The sequence below is a fragment of the Lissotriton vulgaris genome, chromosome 9 (assembly GCF_964263255.1).
Source record: "Lissotriton vulgaris chromosome 9, aLisVul1.2, whole genome shotgun sequence".
Classification (NCBI taxonomy): domain Eukaryota; kingdom Metazoa; phylum Chordata; class Amphibia; order Caudata; family Salamandridae; genus Lissotriton; species Lissotriton vulgaris.
The window spans coordinates 7,650,028-7,677,210 of NC_141697.1; the positions used below are offsets into that span (position 1 = coordinate 7,650,028).

The 27,183-nt window shown below is 48.6% G+C and overlaps 1 protein-coding gene across 1 annotated transcript in view; it reads right to left on the reverse strand.

The window, feature by feature from the left end:
* The window catches only part of LOC147689523 (glutamate carboxypeptidase 2-like), a 583,351-nt gene that overhangs the window by 298,523 nt on the left and 257,645 nt on the right, over positions 1–27,183 (reverse strand). The window contains exon 8 of the mRNA XM_086936912.1: positions 14,986–15,071. Coding sequence (XP_086793038.1) covers positions 14,986–15,071 — 86 coding nt within the window. The remainder of the gene's footprint in view (positions 1–14,985; positions 15,072–27,183) is intronic.

Below are 27,183 nucleotides of genomic sequence, written 5' to 3' on the forward strand. Positions count from 1 at the left end.
ACTGCCTCCGCCTGGATAAATTTAGCCAGATCCCTTGGCTCAAATATGTTTTGACCTCATATAAAGACGTGTTTGATCTGGATGTTTTTGTGGACCCAGCAAGTGCCACTACCATCTCAAAACAGGAGCTCAAACTTGTCTTTTTGGGGGATAAAGCTAAACTGCGTAGAGATGCCAGTAGCCAGTTTACCTCACATTTATTTTACAATTCTAACAACCTGGCAGGTTATGGCTTTTCCAAGTACCTAAAAGTAATTACTAAGCAATCTCACCAGTTTGTCCATACCAGGTTGAGATTAGGCATTGTCCATAATCTGGTGGCTTTCCCCCTGATGAAAAAACATTTGTCAACTCCCTGTCCATGTGACGGAACCTCTAAACAGAGCACGTTGCACTTTTTGCCAATCTGCCCTTTGTATTTGCATCTCCGTATCGCCTATCTTAAACCCCTTTTTAAGAAATACTCTGTGTCCACTGTAACAACTGCTATGAGGCTTTTATTTGCACTCGATGTTCCGGATGTCTGCTTTTATACTGCGACTTTTATCTTAAAATCAGTGTCCACTAGGAAAAGCATGGAATTCTAATTGTGATTATACCCTTTCCTGTATAAATTGCTGCTATGCCGATGTTATTCCTCCCCTCGTGCAATTGTACTGAATCTTGTATTTTATCCTAATTGTTTTAATAATTTTTATTGATGATGTATGTAATATTTTGTGTGCTTTTATGATTGTTTACTGAATGATCGAATAAAGCTTTCAAATGGAATCGAACTCTATAGTAGCAAACATGTCCTGAAAGCAACACGAAGTCAAAGAGCAAGGAGCCTTAATAAGCCTCCGAAATGTCCATGAAATGTGTGTTTCTACGTTATAATAGAAAGTACCTGACAAGAAACTGAGCCTTGATAAGCTGGTCTGCCTGGGAAGTCTCCTGAGTAAGTTGTCGACACAGAGCCAATGTTGCCCAGAGGATCAGCAATGGCATTGGCACTAGAAGGTGGCACAGAGCGTCTTCCAACAATGGAAGAAATGTGGCTCAATCTATTCACCACTGCAGAGAATGCGCAGTGTCAAAGCATTGGCACACTGGAGAGTCCAAGGCAGCTCTCCCTCAGAGACACCTTCCATCTGAACGGGGGCTCAGGACTCTGGTATGTCTTTCCACCTTTGCCTCTCCTGCCCAGAGGGTTGAAAAAGGCCCAAGACATTCCAGTGGCTCCGGACGTGGCAAGGAGAGTGTGGCACCCAGAACTTCTGGCCATCGAGCAACTGTCTTCAAATGTGGCTGCCTCTTTGAAAGGACTTTCTGTTGCAAAAGCATGGAATAGTCCTACACCTGAACCTGCACAACCTACAAATCCCTAATTGCATTGCATGTTAGCACCCTTTTTCCCAACGCCTCGCTTTGCATCTCCAATGGGATGCAAAGTGGGCGTTACTGGGCGTACCCCAGATGGACTACACTGCAAATATCGCTGATGTTTACATTGCGATATTTACAAGGCATCCCACATGATTTTAGCACCCGTGAGATTTTGGCAAAAACATCTGTGGGTCGTATCAGCAAGGTTATCAGCATTTTGCAAATATCATCCCTGGAAAACCAGCGATGTTTCCTGCAAAACGGCGATAACCTCGCTATCTCTGGAATTTTTATCGCCCTGGAGAAACAGGTTGTTAATAACGCGCTACCAGGGCGATACATTCCAGAGATAGCCTGCGATAATATAATTATCGCTAAGCACGGCCAGCGATGATTATCGCTGGCCGTTGTTAATATGCCCCTTAGTTTCCACATTGACGGGACCAGGAAGTACCTACAAGATGACCAGTTGTTCATTAGTTTCTCTCGAGTGAAAAAGCTCAAAGTGGTGCAAAGAGAACCATCTCCAGAATGAATGAGTTATGCTTGGAGATCTGCTATGGGTTGACAATAAGCAAGGCCTGAAGGATTGTGTGCTCATTCCTCCAGAGCCAAGGCTGCCACGAATGCACAAGTGAGCAGCGTGCCAGTTCTGGACACTGGCTAGATAGCCCCGTCAGCATCCCTCCACATGTTCATGAAACTTTACCTGCTGGACAGTCAGGTCCACAGGACGGGCACTTCACCCAATCTGTCCTGCAGGACTTCCTTGTCTGAGTCGTAACACAGACCCACCACCTGGGCAGTGCTGCTTTGATATCTATTCACAAGGTGAGGACTCCATGGTTAGAAGTCTCTTTCGGAAGTTACTTTCCTTCGGTAACGCCTCTTCTGGTCGAGACTCTGGGCCTTAATTACAAGAAATAACGCATTACGGCTGTAACACATCAATGTGTCAAAATGACATGTGCCTGCAGCAAAATTCCTTACGATGCCAGGGATGCGCCGTATTTACAACCCACGAATGCTTCATTAATATGACGGATCTGTAAGAAGGATGCCGCAAGGCATCTAGCCTAAAAGTGGCACATTGTCCGGCGTAGCCGCTATTATCAAATCTCCTCTCAGGTTCAGCTCCCTTTCTCTACTCACCATCCCCCAGGTTGACTGCCTGGCAATCAGATTTGATTCCTCGGTGTCCCCTTTCACCTGTGTTTTGGCATACCGCCCCCCTCAACCCATGCCTAACTTTTCCTCCCTTTTTGGTGATCTACTCTCTCAGCTCACAATCAACAATTCTAAAATCCTGGTCCTAGGTGACTTTAACTACTGGCCATCAGATGCAAATGAAAGCCCTCATTCCTTGGCTTTTACTGACCTGCTAAGTGGGCTTAATGGCTCTCAACATATTCATACAGCCACCCACTCTAAAGGCCACATCCTAGACCAGGTGTGGACCTATAATCTGGAAATCAATTCGCTCACGATATTACCTTGTCATTGGTCTGACCACTTTCTAATTTCTTTTTGTCTTCTGATTCCTCCACCACCCCCTCACAGCCGAGGCCCTAGCCTTCTGGCTCGCAACTGGAATAAAGCAGACCACAATCGCTTCCTCACCTCTCTAATTTCCTCGGCTCCGTCCTGCCTAGGCTCCATAGAATCTCAAGAAGCTGCATTAACTGAATGGTTAGAAATTGCCAGCGACAAGGTCGCTCCCCTTAAACTAGTCAGAGCCAAGCGTCCCCATGACGCACATCGGTGGTTCTCAGATAGCCTCAAATCCCTTAAACTGGGACTTCGCCAAGCCGAACGTCATTGGCGTAGAAACTACGATCCTTTAGAGAAACTTCATTTTCTAAAACTATCTGGAGAATATAAACAGGCTATTTCAGCAGCTAAAACCACCTACTTCTCCTCAAAAATTCTCAACTCTGTGCAAAAATCCAAAGAAATTTTTGCCATTGTGGAAGAGCTTTCACATCCGGATAGGGTGACTATCAAACCCCTTCCGTCCCAGGCTCTCTGCGACTCCCTCAACTGTTTCTTTATAGAAAAAATCAGTAAAATCAAAAACAGTATATCTTCCGGACCGCCGGCGACGGCCCTCTCTGAGGTCACCCCCTCCTTTAACCCCCACTCCCTCACTCAGCTCCCCTCCATACCAGAGGAAGACTTTCTCTCCCTACTTAATAAAATTTCATCTGGTTCCCCCACAGATTGTTGCCCCCCTACGATTCTCCGGGCCGCCTTCTCGGCTTGCCCCGCCCCTCCGCTGGCCCTTCTGAACAACTCTCTACTGCTCGGTCAGGTTCCCAGCCAGTTTAAGAACGCTGAGGTGGTCCCTATATTAAAAAAACCCAACGCTGATCCCGGGGTTCTGGGCAATTTCCGCCCCATTTCCCTGCTCCCTTACTTGAGTAAGGTACTTGAGTCTCACGTGACCAGCGTCCTCAGTTCCTTCATCGAAGACTCCAACTTCCTTGATTCCCAGCAAGCCGGGTTTAGACCTGCACACTCGACCGAGGCGGTTATCCTCTCTGTCATGGAGGAACTCCGTAGAGGCGCTGACTCCAACATCAGCCAAGCCTTGGTCCTTCTGGATCTGTCGGCTGCCTTTGACACGGTCGACCACACCATCTTGGTCGACCGTGTCAAAGAAGCGGGCATCGGTGGGACGGCACTTAACTGGGTCCGTTCCTTTCTGACGGACCGCCACCAATCTGTCCGACTCTCCCAGTTTTCGGCTGACAGGAGGATGCTCACCTGCGGTGTTCCACAGGGTTCGTCCTTGTCACCACTTCTTTTTAACCTGTATCTCACCCCCCTGATCCGTTCCCTCCGGGGTTGGAATGTCTCTGCATTTAATTATGCAGACGACATTCAGCTTGTCTTCAACCTTGACTCCTCTGACGATGCGGCCCAAAATTTCCAATCCACCCTCTGCCATATTAGCAATTGGATGGGCGCCCACCATCTCAAACTTAATCCCGACAAGACGGAGCTTGTTCTTGTCGGAGGCCCATCCAACCCTTGGAACTCCACCTTCTGGTCCCTCTCACTTGGCCCCCCCCCCACCCTGCTGACAAAGTGAAAAGCCTAGGGGTTTACATCTCCCACGATCTCTCTATGAAACATCAGGTCAATGCCACTGTGTCCTCTTGCTTTTTTCAGCTTAGGAAGATCCGAAAAATAGCCCACTTCCTGACCACCGAAGCCCTCACTCTGGCATTGCTGGCCCTAGTCATCTCTCGGATCGACTACGCTAACGCTCTGTATGTAGGAATCCCTCAATATCAGATCAAACGATTGCAGTTGATACAAAACCAGGCAGCTCGCCTAATTTATCATCAACCCAAACATCATCACGTCCACCCTCTGCTCAAAACCCTTCATTGGCTTCCTGTATCAGAGCGCTGCAAGTTCAAACTTGGCTGTCTGACTCATAAATATTTGGCCGGCATCGGCCCTTCCTTCATCTCTTCCCTCCTACATCGCTATGTCCCCTCCAGGCACCTCCGATCCTCTGACCAAGCACTCCTCCAGGCACCCAGATACAGGCGCAAAAAACATGGAGGTCTCAGATTTTCTTTTCTGGCCCCCTCATTTTGGAACTCTCTCCCATTGGAACTTAGACTCTCTTGCTCCCATCTTCAATTTAGGTCTCTCCTTAAAACCCACCTCTTCCGCAGTGCCTATTCATAGGCTTTTCTCACCCCCCTCTGCCTCCCACCGAATATAGTGAACAGCGCCAAGAAACCGTCCGGTGTATGCTGCGCTTTATAAGTAATTTTTACATTACATTACATTACATTACATTGTTGAAGTTGGAAATAAGACTAACGCAACTACAGCAATGCGTCAAAAACACAGAGGCGATGCATCAGTATTGACGGATGAAAGTAGCCGACTGTATGGGGATCGAGTGTAGAACTCACTTTGGACTCTATTACAATGGTCCTGTATGTCTCTCATATAAGTGGGCATAGTGTACCTCTGTTTACGACTCTACCTACGTATGTGTGATGTATTGTGTGAGACTACTATGTGTGTGAACACAAATCATTAATGTTGTGTAACGTAACATTTACTGAGTCACTCACCTTATATGTGAACTTACATGTTTAGGGAATGTGATTTCCTTGTAGATTAAATGTTTGGAAGTGACTTCAGCTGGTCAGATTCCTATACCACAGACAATGCCTGCATTTCAGAGGCGTAGGAAGTTTGACACATTGCAAGTGCATCGGCCCACTCCCCAATGATGTGTCACTTTTCATGAATACCACTGCGTACGTTTTACGAAGGATTTTACATGGAATGTCTACCTTGCATATATTCGGCCGTGTGTCACTTGTACGCCGCCGGTGCGTCACTTTTTGTGACGCAACAGCAGCGTAAAACATGTGCCTTGTTGCACCATATTTACAAAGTGACGCATCTGGGTAGATGCGTCACTTTATAAACCCCTGCGCCACAATATACCTGCACCAGGTGTAATGTATGCAGGGGGGGGGCGTTCCGACGCAAGAAATGGTCATAGAAGTGACGCAGTGAAATCTATAAGATTTCACCGAGCCACTTCTAGGACGCAAATGCGTCAATATCTTACACCTGCCTCACAGCAGGTGTAAGACTGACACAGGGGGCTTGCCCTATGATAAAGGGCACATTGCTGGAGTTGCGTCACTTTTGTGAAACACTCCAACAATGCATAACTTTTGCACCATACAGATACATCAGAAATACTGATGACTCTGTAACTCCTTGCAACATGATGCGTCATATAGTAAATATGACGCATCAATCATGTCGCAAGGAAGTCGCACTGAAAAGCGACGCATCACTGCTTTCACGCAGCGATGCGTCACTTCTCATAAATAAAGCCCATTATTTCTAACGTGACGCAGCTGATTCTAACAAAGGTAAAAAAAACGATGCAGGCCAATAAAAAGTGACGCATCGGCCTAAATGAGTCACCTTGTACATATAGAGCAAGACAGTGTTGCCCGTGAGTCAAGAAAAATGACGCGAGGCGCAAGCTCCTTGTAAATTTGCCCCTCTATCTCACGCAGGTTCCTCGCTGACCCTCCCATCCTCTTCACTTTCTGAAATGTTTTCACTCAGCCCATGAATTAGATCCCAAAATCTGGAAGTCTTCACACCGCCATATTCTGCTTTCAGTGGCTGTGCATCCGACGGTGCGAACAGAGATCAGAAAGCATCTGATGCCAGCACGCGGAGGTGGCATATATATATAGGGGCCCCAATGTCACACGTGGGGTGGGACACATCTGATGCGGAGCCTCATGACGCCATATGCCAATGGAAAAGAGAACTGCAAACAAAGGTTTCTGGGTCCACTTTCGTGTCCAGGGAAATTTACAAGGTGAGGATCTGTGGTTTGAAAAAAACTATATCAGAAAAAGTGTTACCGAAGGTGAGTAACTTGGTCTTGACGTTTAATGTCTTGATTATTATTTTGTCATCTGTACGGGTGGACTCCGCAGTGTAGGCACACAGTGTATGGGAGGGGATGTGTGTAAAATATTGTTCATTAAAAAAGAAAACAGGGCACAAGATCTCACAAGGCAGGGGGTGAGGGTAGAGACACTGCCCAGTCATGGAGGGGCAGATCATGGGGCAAAGAGAGTGCAGATCCAGACAGAGGGACGGTCGAGATGTGGGTAGAACGATTACCTATACATGGACGGACAGAACATGATCCAGGCAGCATGGGTGTGAGGGTAGAGGGCTGTCTATCCAGGCTAGGACAGTGAGGGGCAGAAGGAATAGCAGATGCAGGCAGGAAGGGTGAGGGACATGGAGACTTGGAGACCTGCTGATCCAGAGAGGGTGAGTGATAGAAGGATCTGCTGATCTAGAAAAATCTGCTGATCCAGAGAGGGCAAGGTACAATTCCAGCAAAGATGGTGAGGATTCGAAAGAAGGGGATTGCATGTGGAGATTAACCTGCACAACTACTAATCAATTGAACTGGTGCGGCAGCCGACATGGGCCAGAACTTATTTCAGGTGAGTCCAATTGCAACCTAGGATCAATGATTAATATTCGAATTGTAAAGATCAACAACTTTTCTATTGGAACGCTATAAAATAAAAAATATGTGTCCGAAACAAGAAAGTTATTGATCATAACATAAGCCCTGAAGAAGTCCCAAGACAAGACGAAACGTGTTGGCTACTATTGAAGGATCATTTTTGTAAAGAATGAAGGATTTCCGAATCAACAAAAGCACCACCATACATTTGATTGTGATCTATCTAATGGGATTTAGAACACCTGTTGAGACCTAATCAATATTGCAATTATCTAACTTGATTTTGATGGATTATTGGAGCTAATAAAAAAAATAGTCGGTGCTGATAATTTTTTTGCAATGGGAGCAAGAGATCTGCTTAACCTGACAGAAAGGATGAGGGACAAAGAGATCTTCTGATCCAAGCAGAGAGGGTGAGGAACAGAGGGCTCCGCAGATCCAAGCAGGGCGGGTGAGAGACAGAGGGACCTGCTAATCCAAGCAGAGAGGGTGAGAGACAGAGGGATCCACTGATCCAAGCAGATAGGGTGAAAGTTAGAGGGCCCGCTGATCCAAGCAGAGAGGGTGAGAGACAGAGGGACCTATTGATCCAAGCAGAGAGGGTGAGAGACAGACGGACCTGCAGATCCAAGCAGAGAGGGGGAGAGACAGAGGGACCCACAGATCCAAGCAGAGAGGATGAGAGACAGAGGGACCCGCAGATCCAAGCAGATAGGGTGAGAAACAGAGGGACCTGCTGATCCAAGCAGAGAGGGTGAGAGACAAAGGGACCCACAGATCCAAGCAGAGAGGGTGAGAGACAGAGGGGCCCGCAGATCCAAGCAGAGAGGGTGAGAGACAGAGGGACCCACTGATCCAAGCAGATAGGGTGAGAGACAGAGGGACCTGCTGATCCAAGCAGAGAGGGTGAGAGACAGAGGGACCTGCTGATCCAAGCAGAGAGGGTGAGAGACAAAGGGACCCGCAGATCCAAGCAGAGAGGGTGAGAGACAGAGGGAACCACAGATCCAAGCAGAGAGGGTGAGAGACAGAGGGACCCGCAGATCCAAGCAGATAGTGTGAGAGACAGAGGGACCCGCAGATCCAAGCAAAGAGGGTGAGAGACAGAGGGACCCACTGATCCAAGCACAGAGGGTGAGAGACAGAGGGACCCATTGAATCAAGCAGAGAGGGTGAGAGACAGAGGGACCTGCTGATCCAAGCAGAGAGGGTGAGAGACAGAGGGACCTGCTGATCCAAGCAGAGAGGGTGAGAGACAGAGGGACCTGCTGATCCAAGCAGAGAGGGTGAGAGACAAAGGGAACCGCAGATCCAAGCAGAGAGGGTGAGAGACAGAGGGAACCACAGATCCAAGCAGAGAGGGTGAGAGACAGAAGGACCCGCAGATCCAAGCAGAGAGGGTGAGAGACAGAGGGACCTGCTGATCCAAGCAAAGAGGGTGAGAGACAGAGGGACCCACTGATCCAAGCACAGAGGGTGAGAGACAGAGGGACCCATTGAATCAAGCAGAGAGGGTGAGAGACAGAGGGACCTGCTGATCCAAGCAGAGAGGGTGAGAGACAGAGGGACCTGCTGATCCAAGCAGAGAGAGTGAGAGACAGAGAGACCTGCTGATCCAAGCACGGAGGGTGAGAGTCAGAGGGGCCTGCTGATCCAAGCAGAGAGGTTGAGAGACAAAGGGACCCGCAGATCCAAGCAGAGAGGGTGAGAGACAGAGGGACCCGCAGATCCAAGCAGATAGGGTGAGAGACAGAGGGACCTGCTGATCCAAGCAGAGAGAGTGAGAGACAGAGGGCCCCACAGATCCAAGCAGAGAGGGTGAGAGTCAGAGGGGCCTGCTGATCCAAGCAGAGAGGGTGAGAGACAAAGGGACCCGTAGATCCAAGCAGAGAGGGTGAGAGACAGAGGGACCCACAGATCCAAGCAGAGAGGGTGAGAGACAGAGGGACCCGCAGATCCAAGCAGATAGGGTGAGAGACAGAGGGACCTGCTGATCCAAGCAGAGAGGGTGAGGGACCCACTGATCCAAGCAGAGAGGGTGAGAGACAGAGGGACCTGCTGATCCAAGCAGAGAGGGTGAGAGACAGAGGGACCTGCTGATCCAAGCAGAGAGGGTGAGAGACAAAGGGACCTGCTGATCCAAGCAGAGAGGGTGAGAGACAGAGGGACCTGCTGATCCAAGCAGAGAGGGTGAGAGACAAAGGGACCCGCAGATCCAAGCAGAGAGGGTGAGAGACAGAGGGACCTGGTGATCCAAGCAGACAGGGTGAGAGACAAAGGGACCCGCAGATCCAAGCAGAGAGGGTGAGAGACAGAGAGACCCACAGATCCAAGCAGAGAGGGTGAGAGACAAAGGGACCCGCAGATCCAAGCAGATAGGGTGAGAGACAGAGGGACCCGCAAATCCAAGCAGAGAGGTTGAGAGACAGAGGGACCAAGTGAGTAACTTGGTCTTGACGTTTAATGTCTTGATTATTATTTTGTCATCTGTACGGGTGGACTCCGCAGTGTAGGCACACAGTGTATGGGAGGGGATGTGTGTAAAATATTGTTCATTAAAAAAGAAAACAGGGCACAAGATCTCACAAGGCAGGGGGTGAGGGTAGAGACACTGCCCAGTCATGGAGGGGCAGATCATGGGGCAGAGAGAGTGCAGATCCAGACAGAGGGACGGTCGAGATGTGGGTAGAACGATTACCTATACATGGACGGACAGAACATGATCCAGGCAGCATGGGTGTGAGGGTAGAGGGCTGTCTATCCAGGCTAGGACAGTGAGGGGCAGAAGGAATAGCAGATGCAGGCAGGAAGGGTGAGGGACATGGAGACTTGGAGACCTGCTGATCCAGAGAGGGTGAGTGATAGAAGGATCTGCTGATCTAGAAAAATCTGCTGATCCAGAGAGGGCAAGGTACAATTCCAGCAAAGATGGTGAGGATTCGAAAGAAGGGGATTGCATGTGGAGATTAACCTGCACAACTACTAATCAATTGAACTGGTGCGGCAGCCGACATGGGCCAGAACTTATTTCAGGTGAGTCCAATTGCAACCTAGGATCAATGATTAATATTCGAATTGTAAAGATCAACAACTTTTCTATTGGAACACTAGAAAATAAAAAATATGTGTCCGAAACAAGAAAGTTATTGATCATAACATAAGCCCTGAAGAAGTCCCAAGACAAGACGAAACGTGTTGGCTACTATTGAAGGATTATTTTTGTAAAGAATGAAGGATTTCCGAATCAACAAAAGCACCACCATACATTTGATTGTGATCTATCTAATGGGATTTAGAACACCTGTTGAGACCTAATCAATATTGCAATTATCTAACTTGATTTTGATGGATTATTGGAGCTAATAAAAAAATAGTCGGTGCTGATAATTTTTTTGCAATGGGAGCAAGAGATCTGCTTAACCTGACAGAAAGGATGAGGGACAAAGAGATCTTCTGATCCAAGCAGAGAGGGTGAGGAACAGAGGGCTCCGCAGATCCAAGCAGGGCGGGTGAGAGACAGAGGGACCTGCTAATCCAAGCAGAGAGGGTGAGAGACAGAGGGATCCACTGATCCAAGCAGATAGGGTGAAAGTTAGAGGGCCCGCTGATCCAAGCAGAGAGGGTGAGAGACAGAGGGACCTGTTGATCCAAGCAGAGCGGGTGAGAGACAGAGGGACCTGCAGATCCAGGCAGAGAGGAGGAGAGACAGAGGGACCCACAGATCCAAGCAGAGAGGGTGAGAGACAGAGGGACCCGCAGATCCAAGCAGATAGGGTGAGAGACAGAGGGACCTGCTGATCCAAGCAAAGAGGGTGAGAGACAGAGGGACCTGCTTATCCAAGCAGAGAGGGTGAGAGACAAAGGGACCCACAGATCCAAGCAGAGAGGGTGAGAGACAGAGGGGCCCGCAGATCCAAGCAGAGAGGGTGAGAGACAGAGGGACCCACTGATCCAAGCAGATAGGGTGAGAGACAGAGGGACCTGCTGATCCAAGCAGAGAGGGTGAGAGACAGAGGGACCCACTGATCCAAGCAGATAGGGTGAGAGACAGAGGGACCCACTGATCCAAGCAGAGAGGGTGAGAGACAGAGGGACCTGCTTATCCAAGCAGAGAGGGTGAGAGACAAAGGGACCCGCAGATCCAAGCAGAGAGGGTGAGAGACAGAGGGAACCACAGATCCAAGCAGAGAGGGTGAGAGACAGAGGGACCCGCAGATCCAAGCAGATAGTGTGAGAGACAGAGGTACCTGCTGATCCAAGCAAAGAGGGTGAGAGACAAAGGGACCCACTGATCCAAGCAGAGAGGGTGAGAGACAGAGGGACCCACTGAATCAAGCAGAGAGGGTGAGAGACAGAGGGACCTGCTGATCCAAGCAGAGAGGGTGAGAGACAGAGGGACCTGCTGATCCAAGCAGAGAGAGTGAGAAACAGAGAGACCTGCTGATCCAGGCACGGAGGGTGAGAGAAAGAGGGATCCACTGATCCAAGCAGAGAGGGTGAGAGACAGAGGGCCCCACAGATCCAAGCAGAGAGGGTGAGAGTCAGAGGGACCTACTGATCCAAGCAGAGAGAGTGAGAGACAGAGGGCCCCACAGATCCAAGCAGAGAGGGTGAGAGACAGAGGGACCTACTGATCCAAGCAGAGAGGGGGAGAGACAGAGGGACCCACAGATCCAAGCAGAGAGGATGAGAGACAGAGGGACCCGCAGATCCAAGCAGATAGGGTGAGAGACAGAGGGACCTGCTGATCCAAGCAGAGAGGGTGAGAGACAAAGGGACCCACAGATCCAAGCAGAGAGGGTGAGAGACAGAGGGGCCCGCAGATCCAAGCAGAGAGGGTGAGAGACAGAGGGACCCACTGATCCAAGCAGATAGGGTGAGAGACAGAGGGACCTGCTGATCCAAGCAGAGAGGGTGAGAGACAGAGGGTCCTGTTGATCCAAGCAACGAGGGTGAGAGACAAAGGGACCCACAGATCCAAGCAGAGAGGGTGAGAGACAGAGGGAGCCACAGATCCAAGCAGAGAGGGGGAGAGACAGAGGGAACCGCAGATCCATGCAGATAGGGTGAGAGACAGAGGGACCCGCAAATCCAAGCAGAGAGGGTGAGAGACAGAGGGACCTGCTGATCCAAGCAGAGAGGGTGAGAGACAAAGGGACCCGCAGATCCAAGCAGAGAGGGTGAGAGACAGAGGGAACCACAGATCCAAGCAGAGAGGGTGAGAGACAGAGAGACCCGCAGATCCAAGCAGATAGTGTGAGAGACAGAGGGACCTGCTGATCCAAGCAAAGAGGGTGAGAGACAGAGGGACCCACTGATCCAAGCAGAGAGGGTGAGAGACAGAGGGACCCATTGAATCAAGCAGAGAGGGTGAGAGACAGAGGGACCTGCTGATCCAAGCAGAGAGGGTGAGAGACAGAGGGACCTGCTGATCCAAGCAGAGAGAGTGAGAGACAGAGAGACCTGCTGATCCAAGCACGGAGGGTGAGAGTCAGAGGGGCCTGCTGATCCAAGCAGAGAGGTTGAGAGACAAAGGGACCCGCAGATCCAAGCAGAGAGGGTGAGAGACAGAGGGACCCGCAGATCCAAGCAGATAGGGTGAGAGACAGAGGGACCTGCTGATCCAAGCAGAGAGAGTGAGAGACAGAGGGCCCCACAGATCCAAGCAGAGAGGGTGAGAGTCAGAGGGGCCTGCTGATCCAAGCAGAGAGGGTGAGAGACAAAGGGACCCACAGATCCAAGCAGAGAGGGTGAGAGACAGAGGGACCCACAGCTCCAAGCAGAGAGGGTGAGAGACAGAGGGACCCGCAGATCCAAGCAGATAGGGTGAGAGACAGAGGGACCTGCTGATCCAAGCAGAGAGGGTGAGGGACCCACTGATCCAAGCAGAGAGGGTGAGAGACAGAGGGACCTGCTGATCCAAGCAGAGAGGGTGAGAGACAGAGGGACCTGCTGATCCAAGCAGAGAGGGTGAGAGACAGAGGGAACCACAGATCCAAGCAGAGAGGGTGAGAGACAGAGGGACCTGTTGATCCAAGCAGAGAGGGTGAGAGACAAAGGGACCCGCAGATCCAAGCAGAGAGGGTGAGAGACAGAGGGACCCACAGATCCAAGCAGAGAGGGTGAGAGACAGAGGGACCCGCAGATCCAAGCAGATAGGGTGAGAGACAGAGGGACCCGCAAATCCAAGCAGAGAGGTTGAGAGACAAAGGGACCCGCAGATCCAAGCAGAGAGGGGGAGAGACAAAGGGACCCACTGATCCAAGCAGAGAGGGTGAGAGACAGAGGGACCTGCTGATCCAAGCAGAGAGGGTGAGAGACAAAGGGACCTGCTGATCCAAGCAGAGAGGGTGAGAGACAGGGGGACCCACAGATCCAAGCAGAGAGGGTGAGAGACAGAGGGACCCCAGATCCAAGCAGAGAGGGTGAGAGACAGAGGGACCTGCTGATCCAAGCAGAGAGGGTGAGAGACAGAGGGACCTGCTGATCCAAGCAGAGAGGGTGAGAGACAGAGGGGCTTACAGATCCAAGCAGAGAGGGTGAGAGACAGAGGGACCTGCTGGTCCAAGCAGAGAGGGTGAGAGACAGAGGGACCCACTGATCCAAGCAGAGAGGGTGAGAGACCAAGGGACCCACTGATCCAAGCAGAGAGGGTGAGAGACAGAGGGACCTGCTGATCCAAGCAGAGAGGGTGAGAGACAAAGGGACCTGCTGATCCAAGCAGAGAGGGTGAGAGACAGGGGGACCCACAGATCCAAGCAGAGAGGGTGAGAGACAGAGGGACCCCAGATCCAAGCAGAGAGGGTGAGAGACAGAGGGACCTGCTGATCCAAGCAGAGAGGGTGAGAGACAGAGGGACCTGCTGATCCAAGCAGAGAGGGTGAGAGACAGAGGGACTTACAGATCCAAGCAGAGAGGGTGAGAGACAGAGGGACCTGCTGATCCAAGCAGAGAGGGTGAGAGACAAAGGGACCCGCAGATTCGAGCAGAGAGGGTGAGAGACAGAGGGACCCACTGATCCAAGCAGATAGGGTGAGAGAAAGAGGGACCTGCTGATCCAAGCAGAGAGGGTGAGAGACAGAGGGACCTGCTGATCCAAGCAGAGAGGGTGAGAGACAGAGGGACCCACAGATCCAAGCAGAGAGGGTGAGAGACAAAGGGACCCACTGATTCAAGCAAAGAGGGTGAGAGACAAAGGGACCCACTGACCCAGGCAGTGAGAGTGAGGAACAGAGGATCGGCTGATCCCAGCAGACAGGATGAGGAGTGAGGAGACCGGTTGTGCTGGCACAGGATTGGGAAAATTATTAGTTCATCAGGTCTAACAGGCTGTACAATGATTTTAGAATATGTCAATGTTCGACCCATTGGGCGTGGCATGCGATAAACACTAGCTGGAGACAGTGGGCTGTCTTGACAGTGGTGTCCATGTGCCACTGCATGAATTTAAAGGTCACTGTGAACTCTGAGCTCCTTGACATCACAAGGGTTTGATTTGCTGCCCACATCCTCCTCATTAAGCATCTAGCCACCGCTGAAGCAGCGGGCTGCCTCACCTGGCTCGTGCATGCCTCGGATGTAGCCAATCACATTCTTAATCTGCTTCCTTACGTTGTAGGTCTGGACGTAGAGTCTGATTTTGCTGCAATGGAAGAGAAGGTAGAGGAGATGAGCTCAGACAGCACACAGCACATCATCTGGGGAAGGTGTCAGTGGTGCTGGATGTAAATACTGCTTCCTGATGAGCAGCAATCTAACCCCAGACAAACACAAAGAGAGTGCTGCTATCACAACACAACAGAAGAAAATGTCCAAACCTACCAAACATTCCACCCTAATGGAACAATGCACTCGTGGCCCAGGACAAGAGAGGAGCTCAACCATATGCCGCTTCCTCCGGAAAGGAAGAAAGCCACCGAGGGTACAACATCTGAAAGGCCGTAGACCAAGTTGGACTCAAGCCCAGAGCTGGAGAACGATTGGTGGATGGAGCAGAATACAGGACAAATAACTTTGATTGCATGAACATCAGGACCCCTCAGCTGGAAATCAGAGTCTGAAGCAGAGGCTAACCCAGGAGTAGCAAAGAACCTCCCGCCAGACCGCATCGACCAAGTTCAGCCAGAATCCATGTTGCTCGTTATAGAGTGACCAGGTGATTCTTCACCAACAAGAAGGATGCTGAGGAAAGAGAAATCATGAGGGATAGTTTGACAGATTCCCAAGAGGAAACGATGTAGCCCAAGCCAATAGGAATGAAAAGCAGATGGTCTGACCTATGAACAGTTAGCAGGAGGTCTCGCGACAAACCTCCAAATGTAAGTAACAGTAAACCCAAAAAGAAAACACCAGAGAACTCAAAAGTTTTTCCATTATCAACAGTCGGGAAACACATCAGCGTCCAAAGGGACATTCAGCCAGAGTACCGCTCAAGCCAATGAAGAGATCCTCATTTCATTGACATAAAGTTACAAACAACGGATGGGGCAATGCCAGGCCTTGAACTAGGACCTGAAGATGGGAGTGCGAGCCAGAGGTCAGCACCCTACCATCAACTTCCACTGGAGGAGAAGACTGTGAACTCCCACTCTAGACTGCTTTCGATTACATGGTTTTATGGGGAAGACAAGGGCAGTAGTGTTGGTCACCGGCTTTGGAACAGAGTTCATGGGAAGGATAAGGGCTGTAATGTTGGTCTTGGGCTTTCGATCGGAGTTTATGGGAAGGATCAGGCTGTAATGTTGGTCACAGGCTTTGGATCAGAGTTTATGGGAAGGATAAGGGCTGTAATGTTGGTCACAGGCTTTGGATCAGAGTTTATGGGAAGGATAAGGGCTGTAATGTTGGTCTTGGGCTTTTGATCGGAGTTCATGGGAAGGATCAGGCCGTAATGTTGGTCACCAGCTTTGGATTAGAGTTTATGGGAAGGATCAGGCTGTAATGTTGGTCATTGGCTTTGGACCAGAGTTTATGGGAAGGATAAGGGCTGTAATGTTGGTCACGGGCTTTGAATCAGAGTTTATGGGAAGGATAAGGGCTGTAAAGTTGGTCACGGGCTTTGGATCAGAGTTTATGGGAAGGATCAGCCTGTAAAGTTGGTCATCGGCTTTGGATCAGAGTTTATGGGAAGGATAAGGGCTGTAATGTTGGTCACGGGCTTTGAATCAGAGTTTATGGGAAGGATAAGGGCTGTAAAGTTGGTCACGGGCTTTGGATCAGAGTTTATGGGAAGGATCAGCCTGTAAAGTTGGTCACCGGCTTTGGATCAGAGTTTATGGGAAGGATAAGGGCTGTAATGTTGGTCTTGGGCTTTCGATCAGAGTTTATGGGAAGGATCAGGCTGTAATGTTGGTCACAGGCTTTGGATCAGAGTTCATGGGAAGGATAAGGGCTGTAATGTTGTTCACGGGCTTTGGATCAGAGTTTATGGGAAGGATCAGCCTGTAAAGTTGGTCACGGGCTTTGGATCAGAGTTTATGGGAAGGATCAGCCTGTAAAGTTGGTCACGGGCTTTGGATCAGAGTTTATGGGAAGGATCAGCCTGTAATGTTGGTCACGGGCTTTGGATCAGAGTTTATGGGAAGGATCAGCCTGTAATGTTGGTCACCGGCTTTGGATCAGAGTTTATGGGAAGGATAAGGGCTGTAATGTTGGTCTTGGGCTTTCGATCAGAGTTTATGGGAAGGATCAGGCTGTAATGTTGGTCACAGGCTTTGGATCAGAGTTGATGGGAAGGATCAGGCTGTAATGTTGGTCACAGGCTTTGGATCAGAATTTATGGGAAGGATAAGGGCTGTAATGTTGGTCTTGGGCTTTTGATCGGAGTTCATGGGAAGGATAAGGGCTGTAATGTTGTTCACGGGCTTTGGATCAGAGTTTATGGAAAGGATCAGCCTGTAATGTTGGTCACCGGCTTTGGATCAGAGTTTATGGGAAGGATCAGGCTGTAATTTTGGTCACCGGCTTCGGATCGGAGTTCATGGGAAGGATAAGGGCTGTAATGTTGGTCACCAGCTTTGGATTAGAGTTTCTGGGAAGGATCAGCCTGTAAAGTTGGTCATCGGCTTTGGACCAGAGTTTATGGGAAGGATCAGCCTGTAATGTTGGTCACAGGCTTGGATCAGAGTTTATGGGAAGGATAAAGGCTGTAATGTTGGTCACGGGCTTTGAATCAGAGTTTATGGGAAGGATAAGGGCTGTAAAGTTGGTCACGGGCTTTGGATCAGAGTTTATGGGAAGGATCAGCCTGTAAAGTTGGTCATCGGCTTTGGATCAGAGTTTATGGGAAGGATAAGGGCTGTAAAGTTGGTCACGGGCTTTGGATCAGAGTTTATGGGAAGGATCAGCCTGTAAAGTTGGTCATCGGCTTTGGATCAGAGTTTATGGGAAGGATAAGGGCTGTAATGTTGGTCACGGGCTTTGAATCAGAGTTTATGGGAAGGATAAGGGCTGTAAAGTTGGTCACGGGCTTTGGATCAGAGTTTATGGGAAGGATCAGCCTGTAATGTTGGTCACCGGCTTTGAATCAGAGTTTATCGGGAGGATCATGCTGGAATGTTGGTCATCGACTTTGGATCAGAGTTTATGGGAAGGATAAGGGCTGTAATGTTGGTCACCGGCTTTGGATCGGAGTTTATCGGGAGGATCATGCTGGAATGTTGGTCATCGACTTTGGATCAGAGTTTATGGGAAGGATAAGGGCTGTAATGTTGGTCACAGGCTTTGGATCAGAGTTTATGGGAAGGATAAGGGCTGTAATGTTGGTCACAGGCTTTGGATCAGAGTTTATGGGAAGGATAAGGGCTGTAATGTTGGTCTTGGGCTTTCGATCAGAGTTTATGGGAAGGATCAGGCTGTAATGTTGGTCACAGGCTTTGGATCAGAGTTGATGGGAAGGATCAGGCTGTAATGTTGGTCACAGGCTTTGGATCAGAATTTATGGGAAGGATAAGGGCTGTAATTTTGGTCTTGGGCTTTTGATCGGAGTTCATGGGAAGGATCAGGCCGTAATGTTGGTCACCAACTTTGGATTAGAGTTTCTGGGAAGGATAAGGGCTGTAATGTTGGTCATTGGCTTTGGACCAGAGTTTATGGGAAGGATAAGGGCTGTAATGTTGGTCACGGGCTTTGAATCAGAGTTTATGGGAAGGATAAGGGCTGTAAAGTTGGTCACGGGCTTTGGATCAGAGTTTATGGGAAGGATAAGGGCTGTAAAGTTGGTCACGGGCTTTTGATCGGAGTTCATGGGAAGGATCAGGCTGTAATGTTGGTCACAGGCTTTGGATCAGAGTTTATGGGAAGGATAAGGGCTGTAAAGTTGGTCACGGGCTTTGGATCAGAGTTTATGGGAAGGATCAGCCTGTAATGTTGGTCACCGGCTTTGAATCAGAGTTTATGGGAAGGATAAGGGCTGTAAAGTTGGTCACGGGCTTTCGATCAGAGTTTATGGGAAGGATCAGGCTGTAATGTTGGTCACAGGCTTTGAATCAGAGTTCGTGGGAAGGATAAGGGCTGTAATGTTGGTCACAGGCTTTGGATCAGAGTTTATGGGAAGGATCAGCCTGTAAAGTTGGTCATCGGCTTTGGATCAGAGTTTATGGGAAGGATAAGGGCTGTAATGTTGGTCACGGGCTTTGAATCAGAGTTTATGGGAAGGATAAGGGCTGTAAAGTTGGTCACGGGCTTTGGATCAGAGTTTATGGGAAGGATCAGCCTGTAATGTTGGTCACCGGCTTTGAATCAGAGTTTATGGGAAGGATCAGCCTGTAATGTTGGTCACCGGCTTTGAATCAGAGTTTATGGGAAGGATAAGGGCTGTAATGTTGGTCATCGGCTTTGGATCAGAGTTTATGGGAAGGATAAGGGCTGTAATTTTGGTCTTGGGCTTTTGATCGGAGTTCATGGGAAGGATCAGGCCGTAATGTTGGTCACCAGCTTTGGATTAGAGTTTCTGGGAAGGATAAGGGCTGTAATGTTGGTCATTGGCTTTGGACCAGAGTTTATGGGAAGGATAAGGGCTGTAATGTTGGTCACGGGCTTTGAATCAGAGTTTATGGGAAGGATAAGGGCTGTAAAGTTGGTCACGGGCTTTGGATCAGAGTTTATGGGAAGGATAAGGGCTGTAAAGTTGGTCACGGGCTTTTGATCGGAGTTCATGGGAAGGATCAGGCTGTAATGTTGGTCACAGGCTTTGGATCAGAGTTTATGGGAAGGATAAGGGCTGTAAAGTTGGTCACGGGCTTTGGATCAGAGTTTATGGGAAGGATCAGCCTGTAATGTTGGTCACCGGCTTTGAATCAGAGTTTATGGGAAGGATAAGGGCTGTAAAGTTGGTCACGGGCTTTCGATCAGAGTTTATGGGAAGGATCAGGCTGTAATGTTGGTCACAGGCTTTGAATCAGAGTTCGTGGGAAGGATAAGGGCTGTAATGTTGGTCACAGGCTTTGGATCAGAGTTTATGGGAAGGATCAGCCTGTAAAGTTGGTCATCGGCTTTGGATCAGAGTTTATGGGAAGGATAAGGGCTGTAATGTTGGTCACGGGCTTTGAATCAGAGTTTATGGGAAGGATAAGGGCTGTAAAGTTGGTCACGGGCTTTGGATCAGAGTTTATGGGAAGGATCAGCCTGTAATGTTGGTCACCGGCTTTGAATCAGAGTTTATGGGAAGGATCAGCCTGTAATGTTGGTCACCGGCTTTGAATCAGAGTTTATGGGAAGGATAAGGGCTGTAATGTTGGTCACAGGCTTTGAATCAGAGTTCGTGGGAAGGATAAGGGCTGTAATGTTGGTCACAGGCTTTGGATCGGAGTTTATGGGAAGGATCAGCCTGTAAAGTTGGTCACGGGCTTTGGTTTGGATCAGAGTTTATGGGAAGGATCAGGCTGTAATGTTGGTCACAGGCTTGGATCAGAGTTTATGAGACGGATAAGGGCTGTAATGTTGTTCACGGGCTTTGGATCGGAGTTTATGGGAAGGATCTGGCTGTAATGTTGGTCACCGGCTTTGGATCAGAGTTTATGGGAAGGATCAGGTTGTAATGTTGGTCTTGGGCTTTGGATCGGACTTTATGGGAAGGATCAGGCTGTAATGTTGGTCACAGGCTTTGAATCAGAGTTTATGGGAAGGATAAGGGCTGTAATGTTGGTCACCGGCTTTGGATGAGAGTTTATGGGAAGGATAAGGGCTGTAATGTTGGTCACCGGCTTTGGATGAGAGTTTATGGGAAGGATCAGGCTGTAATGTTGGTCACCGGCTTTGGATGAGAGTTTATGGGAAGGATCAGGTTGTAATGTTGGTCACAGGCTTGGATCAGAGTTTATGGGAAGGATCAGGTTGTAATGTTGGTCTTGGGCTTTGGATCGGAGTTTATGGGAAGGATCAGGCTGTAATGTTGGTCACCGGCTTTGGATGAGAGTTTATGGGAAGGATCAGGCTGTAATGTTGGTCACCGGCTTTGGATGAGAGTTTATGGGAACGATCAGGCTGTAATGTTGGTCACAGGCTTTGAATCAGAGTTTATGGGATGGATCAGGCTGTAATGTTGGACGTCGGCTTTGGATCATAGTTTATGGGAAGGATCAGGTTGTAATGTTGGGCTTCGGCTTCGGATCGGAGTTTATGGGAAGGATCAGGCTGTAATGTTGGTCACAGGCTTTGGATCAGAGTTTCTGGGAAGGATAAGTCTGTAAACTTGGTCACAGGCTTTGGATCAGAGTTTATGGAAAGGATCAGGCTGTAATTTTGGTCACCGGCTTTGGATCGGAGTTTATGGAAAGGATAAGTCTGTAATGTGTGTCACCGGCTTTGGATCAGAGTTTATGGGAAGGATCAGGCTGTAATGTTGGTCACGGGCTTTGGATCAGAGTTTATGGGAAGGATAAGTCTGTAGTGTTGATCTTCGGCTTTGGATCGGAGTTTATGGGAAGGATAAGGGCTGTAATGTTGGTCTTGGGCTTTGGATCAGAGTTTATATAAAGGATCAGGCTGTAATGTTGTTCATGGGCTTCGGATCAGAGTACATGCTGCCTGCCTGCCACAAATAATGTATTGTATAATTTTATCAATATCAGTTCACAGCCCCATTCGGTTTAATGAACACATAACACACCACATACAGGTACCCACCATAAGCAGAAACATTTTTTATTTTTTTATTGAGTTTTATGTCTCATGAACTTGATCCCAGACATCGGGTATCGGAGCTCTTTACATGAACACCATTTTCATTACATGAGGACACATTCATGTTTGGTAGGCGCGGGGGGATTACGTGATTTGCCCAGAATCACGGGATGCTGAGCGTCGTTGCCGAGACTCGAACCCAGTTCCCCAGGTCGAGGTCACCCGCTCTAGCTGTAAGGTTATATCCTCCCCCCAATAGCCAAACATACAGCAAACTCACACCAGACTCAAACAGACACTTCTCACGTTAACACCCACAGCAGAATGGCCATGCCACACACACATGCACAAAAAATACCACAAATGAGCACTCCTGCATGTATATACTCACCCTCAGTCATACTGCAGACAGGCGTATGTAGATCCCACATACTAGATATATTCAAACTTTCACCACTCATACACAGAATCTAGAACACTGCAAGCTCCTAGGCTCTCAGGGCTTCTCTCCCCTCAGCTGAATCTGAATCTAGAATAGATATATCACGATGACCGATGAATGATGGATGACGTCCAACCGCCTGAAACTGAACCCCAACAAGACTGAAGTCATGACCGTCGGGGTGAGCTCCGCTATTTGCGACTGAACATGGTGGGCGACAGAGTAAGACATGCATTCACCCCCACCACCCACGCCAAGAACCTTCGTATCGCCGTCAACTGTAAACTCGACATAACAGCACAAGTCAGAACTGTCGCTGCCGCGTGCTTCCACACCCAGAACATTCTGAGGAAGACTTACAAATGGCTCTCAGTCAACAACCGGAAAACCGTCACCCGCTTCTTTGTTACCATGAAACTACACTACAAGAATCCCCTCTATGCTGGAATCAACAAACATGTGATTAGGAGCCTGCAGAACATCTAGAACTGAGCGGACAGAATCACCCTCACCCTCCCACACTCACACACCTCATCTCAAGGAGCTACACCGGAAAAAGGCTCATGCGAGTTGGAATGTTTTACAAGTCACTCTTTCAGACTTATTTATGAAACTTATAAAGCGCTCAAATTCCCTTGGGTGTCTCGGCGCTGTGGACTGGACCAAGGAAGGCTGACTCGGCCAACTATTGGTTCAAGAGCCAGGTCTTTAGTAGTTTCCTGAAAGTGAGAAGAGTGGGACTTGCCTTGTTGTGGAGTGGGAGACTGGTCCAGAGTTTGGTGGTGGCGAACGTGAGTGTTCTGTCACCCCAGGAGGCCTTTTTAGTGTGGGGAACAATCAGGAGGTTTGCTGCTGAAGAGCATAAGAGTCTGGTGGGGATGTAGGGGCAGAGCGATTTCCTTAAGAACTCTGGTCCACTGCCGTGGACCGCCTTGTAGGCAATGCATAGCGCCTTGAACTTGGATCTGCTTCTAATGGGCAGGCAATGGAGCTTTCGTATCACGTTTGATATCGGCTTGTATTTGGGGGTAGATGTAAGAGGTCTAGCTGCGGCATTCTGCACTAGTTGTAGTTTGTTCAGAACTCTTTCTTGGGCATTGATGAAAAGGCTGTTACATTAATCGACCTCGGATTGACTAGTGTACTGATGAGGGTTCTACCAGTGCTGATTGGGAGGAAAGGTAAAAGTTTCTTTATCATTTTGATGATGTAGAAGGATGCCAGACGACTGCGTTGGCATGGTGCATAAATGACAGCTTGTTCTCAAACATGACACCAAGATTTCTCACCTTTGATACAGGTGACGGAGCTGATCCCAACTCAGCTGGCCACTACGAAGGGGGGATTAACGAAGAACATCACCTCTGTTTTGTCTGAATTTAATTTAAGGCAATTGTTTGCCATCCAGGTACTGATGGATAGCATTCTTTCTTGGAAGTTTGCAGCCACCGTATCTCCATCATCTTGGGTCTCTCAGCCACATGCATCATTGTTGGAATTTGCGATTCCTAAATTGCTAAAATTAAGGAATCGCAATTTAGGAATCGCAAATTCCTATGCATTAAGAATTCGCAAAAGTTTTTGCGATTTCTTAATTTTCCTTATTTGCGATTCCTTAATTGCGAATCGCAAATAAGGAATCGCTTTACATTGATTCCTATGGGCCTAGAGGCCCATAGGAATCATGGGGGAAGGCATTCTCATTTTGCGAATTCGCAATTAAGGAATCGCAAAATGAGAATGCAATTTCAAGGGTGCAGGGGGGGTCCAAAGGACCCCCCCCTGCACCCCTGAAATGTCACGTAAGTACATTTTACTCACACACATGTCCCAAGGGCATGTGTGTGTGTAAAATATAAGTTTCAAAAATTCATATGTTTGCATTTTTGAAACTTTTCGCAAATTACCATGAAGGTTCACTACATGGTAATTTTTCCCTTCCTAATTGCGACTTCGCAAATTTAAAAAAATCATGCATAGCATTTAAGAAATCGCAAAATTTGCGATTTCTTCAATGCTATCGCAATTTGAGAAATCGCAAAAAATTGCGATTTCTTAAATTGCGAAAAATGAAAAAAATTATGCATCCCAAAAAAGGTTTTTGCATTCGCAAACAGCCGAATTTTGCGATTCGCGCCGTTTGTGAATGCAAAAAAGCTTGATGCATGTGGGCATCTATTACTAATTGCGTGTCGTCAGCGTATGATGTAAGGCCCAAGTTGTAAGATTTAATGACCCTAGGTCCGACACAAAGATATTGAACAAGGTCGGACTCAGCGAGGATCCGTGAGGCACACCACAAGGGAGGGTAAAAAAGGGGGAGTTAAAATAAGCGAGCGTCACTGATTGAGATCGATTAAAGAGGAAGGAGGCTAGGAGGGCCTTGGCTTTATGAGAAATGCCAAAGGCTGAGACACGGTCGTTAAAAGTAGCGTGGTCGACAGTGTCGGATGCTGGTGAGAGGTCCAATAGCACGAGGACCGCGGCACCACCCCCGTCAAGTATCTTTCTGATTTAATCAGAAGCTTTGATGAGAGCAGTTTCAGTGCCGAGGCCCTCTCTGAAGCCAAATTGGGTGTCGTCGAGTAGCTTATTTTCGTCAATAAAGTGTGCTAGTTGTGTATTCATGAGTTTTTCGGTGATTTTTGCTGGGAATGGAAGCCAAGCAATTGGTCTGTAGCTTGTAGTGTTGGTGGGATTGAGGTTATTCTTCTTTAGAAGGGGCTTAATGACTGCTTTTTTCCAGATGGAGGGGTATGAACCTGTCCAGAACATTTAGTTAAAGATGTTTGCTAGACTGAGGCCTACATTAGCGGTAATCAGTTTGAGAGTGGAAGGGGGGCAAGGGTCGTTGACGGATCCAAATTTGATTGTGGTGAGTAGGTGCGTGACTTGTTCTGGGGAGACTTGACTAAATTCCTCGAGTAAGGGAGGGTATGTTTATAAGTTGTAGTAGATTTACAGGGGTGCTGAGGGTTTGTGAGTTTGCTGGGAGCTATTGTGTGGTTGTCAGTCGTGGTGGGCTGTGAAATTGGCGTAGATGTTACTGACATTTTCTTGAAAGTAGCTGGCTAGCGAATTACAGTGTTTGGGAGGCGATTGTGGTGGGGCCGGTCCCTGTCCGGATAGCTTGGTAACTACATGGAACAAGTGTTTGGCAGAGTCTTGCGCTGATTCAATTTGTTTAAGATAGAAGTTGCTTTTCTCTGCAATAAGGAGGTGTTTTTAACTGGCTAGAGCCTTTTTATAGAGGATTTTTTGGACCGAGTCGTAGTTTTGGCGCCAGCGCCATTCTTGGTGCCTGCATTTTTGTTTCTCAAGTCTTAGTGATTCAGTGAAACCAGGGGGCAGAAGGAGTCTTTCTGTTGTTTGAAATATTTTTGATGGGGATTTCCGTGTTTACAGCGTTCTGAAGCCATTGTGTGTAGTAATTGACTGCGAGTTCAGGATCGAATTGGAGGTCTTGCTGCGTTGCAAGCAGATTGATATAAGATCTGGTGGTGCGATCTTGCTCCAAGCTTTGAACTGTCTGGGGAGCCGAGAGCTGGTGTAGGGGGAGGCAAAGAAGACAGTGCAGTGATATGTCCATGACAGTGGGAGGATGTTTTTCAGGGAAATTTGCTGATTGTTAGCAAACAGTCTGTCCAGAGTGTGGCCGGCGGAGTGTATGGGGGACGAGACTACTTGTGAGAGTCCTACAGCATCTAGTTCGGCCAGAAGGACTGACGTGTCTTGATCATCATGGGTTTCAAGATGGAAATTGAAGTCTCCGAGGATGGAGAAGTTATTTTCTCCTGCTACTATCTTGTTGGACTTGGCCCTTTTGGCAGGGTCATCCCTGAACTTTTTGCCTTCCTTCAATATTCTCTCTGACCTGTTTTTGTTGGTTTAATGACTCTGGGCACTTTACCACTGCTGACCAATGCTAAAGTTCATATGCTCTCCCTACTGTAAAGTGTACCTGTAATTGATTTCCATGATTGGTTCATTGGATTTACTGTCAGTCCCCAGTAAAGTGCACCAGGAGTGCCAGGGCTTATAAATACAAATACTGCTAGTGGGCCTGCAGCGCTGATTGTGCCACCCACAGAAGCAGCCCTTTAAAATGTGTCTAAGGTCTGCCATCGCAGAACCTGCATGCAGTCTGGTATTGTCATGCTGGCTGGGCAAGTGCACACACTTACCAGCCTCTAAACCTCCCTTAACTTCACATTAGTCACCCCTATGGTAGGCCCAAGGGCAGGGTGCATTGTAAGCATAAGGTAGGACAAGCCCTGATGTGTGTGGCATGCCCTAATAGTGAATTACAGCCATTTTCGTTTTTCACTATTGTAAGGCTACCTGTTCTCATAGGCCAGAATGTGCTGCTGTAATTATTACACTCTATAATCCCAGTAGACTCAGGGAACATGGTCGAAAGTCAAGTTTAGTATGCCTGAAATCAGAATAATAAAATACTTCTTTTAGTAAAGTTTATTTTAATATCCTGTGTTTGCAAACGCTACTTTTAGAAAGTTAGCCTTTGCTTGCCTAACCATTTCAGCCCGCCTCTGCTAGGATGTGTATCTGCTGTCTGGTTTCTGTGAGTGACAGGGCTGGGGGATTCCAGGGGACAGTCTGGGCTGCCAGTTGCTGAATAGGGGGATTACCCCCAGGATGGGTGGGAGGAGTGCCCCTTGACTCTGAATAGGGCTGTGCTCTGCCACCTCAATGCTGGCTCCACCTCCTGCGGAGCGTCTGATGTCTCTGCTCTGCACACTGAAAGAAGAAGTCAGAGTCACCAAAACAAAGTGCTCTAAAACTGGGCTGAACCAGGCTCAGGCCCCCTGGCCTGCAAGAACAAAGATTTTCTCTGCTCCTAAGAAATTAGATCCTGTTTTACCACGAAGAACCTCTGCCCAACTAGAAGGACCAAGAAGAAACTGAAGGAGGAAAGACTGTCCCTGATCCAAGGGACTGGCCTGCAGTGGTGCCTTGCTGAGGAAGGAGAGGAAAAGACCAGAAAGGACTTTGCTTCATTGTGCTTAAAACAATCTTCAAGGGCTTGATCTTGAGCTAGCTCCTGACCTGAGCCCCAGGACCATTGGGCTCATTGTGCCTTCCCTCGTCTTTTGCCGAGCCGTGTGTTTCCTTCCCGCCGGAGCTGTGACCTTTGGTGCCCTCGCCCCCTCCTAGGGCCATGACACTCAGG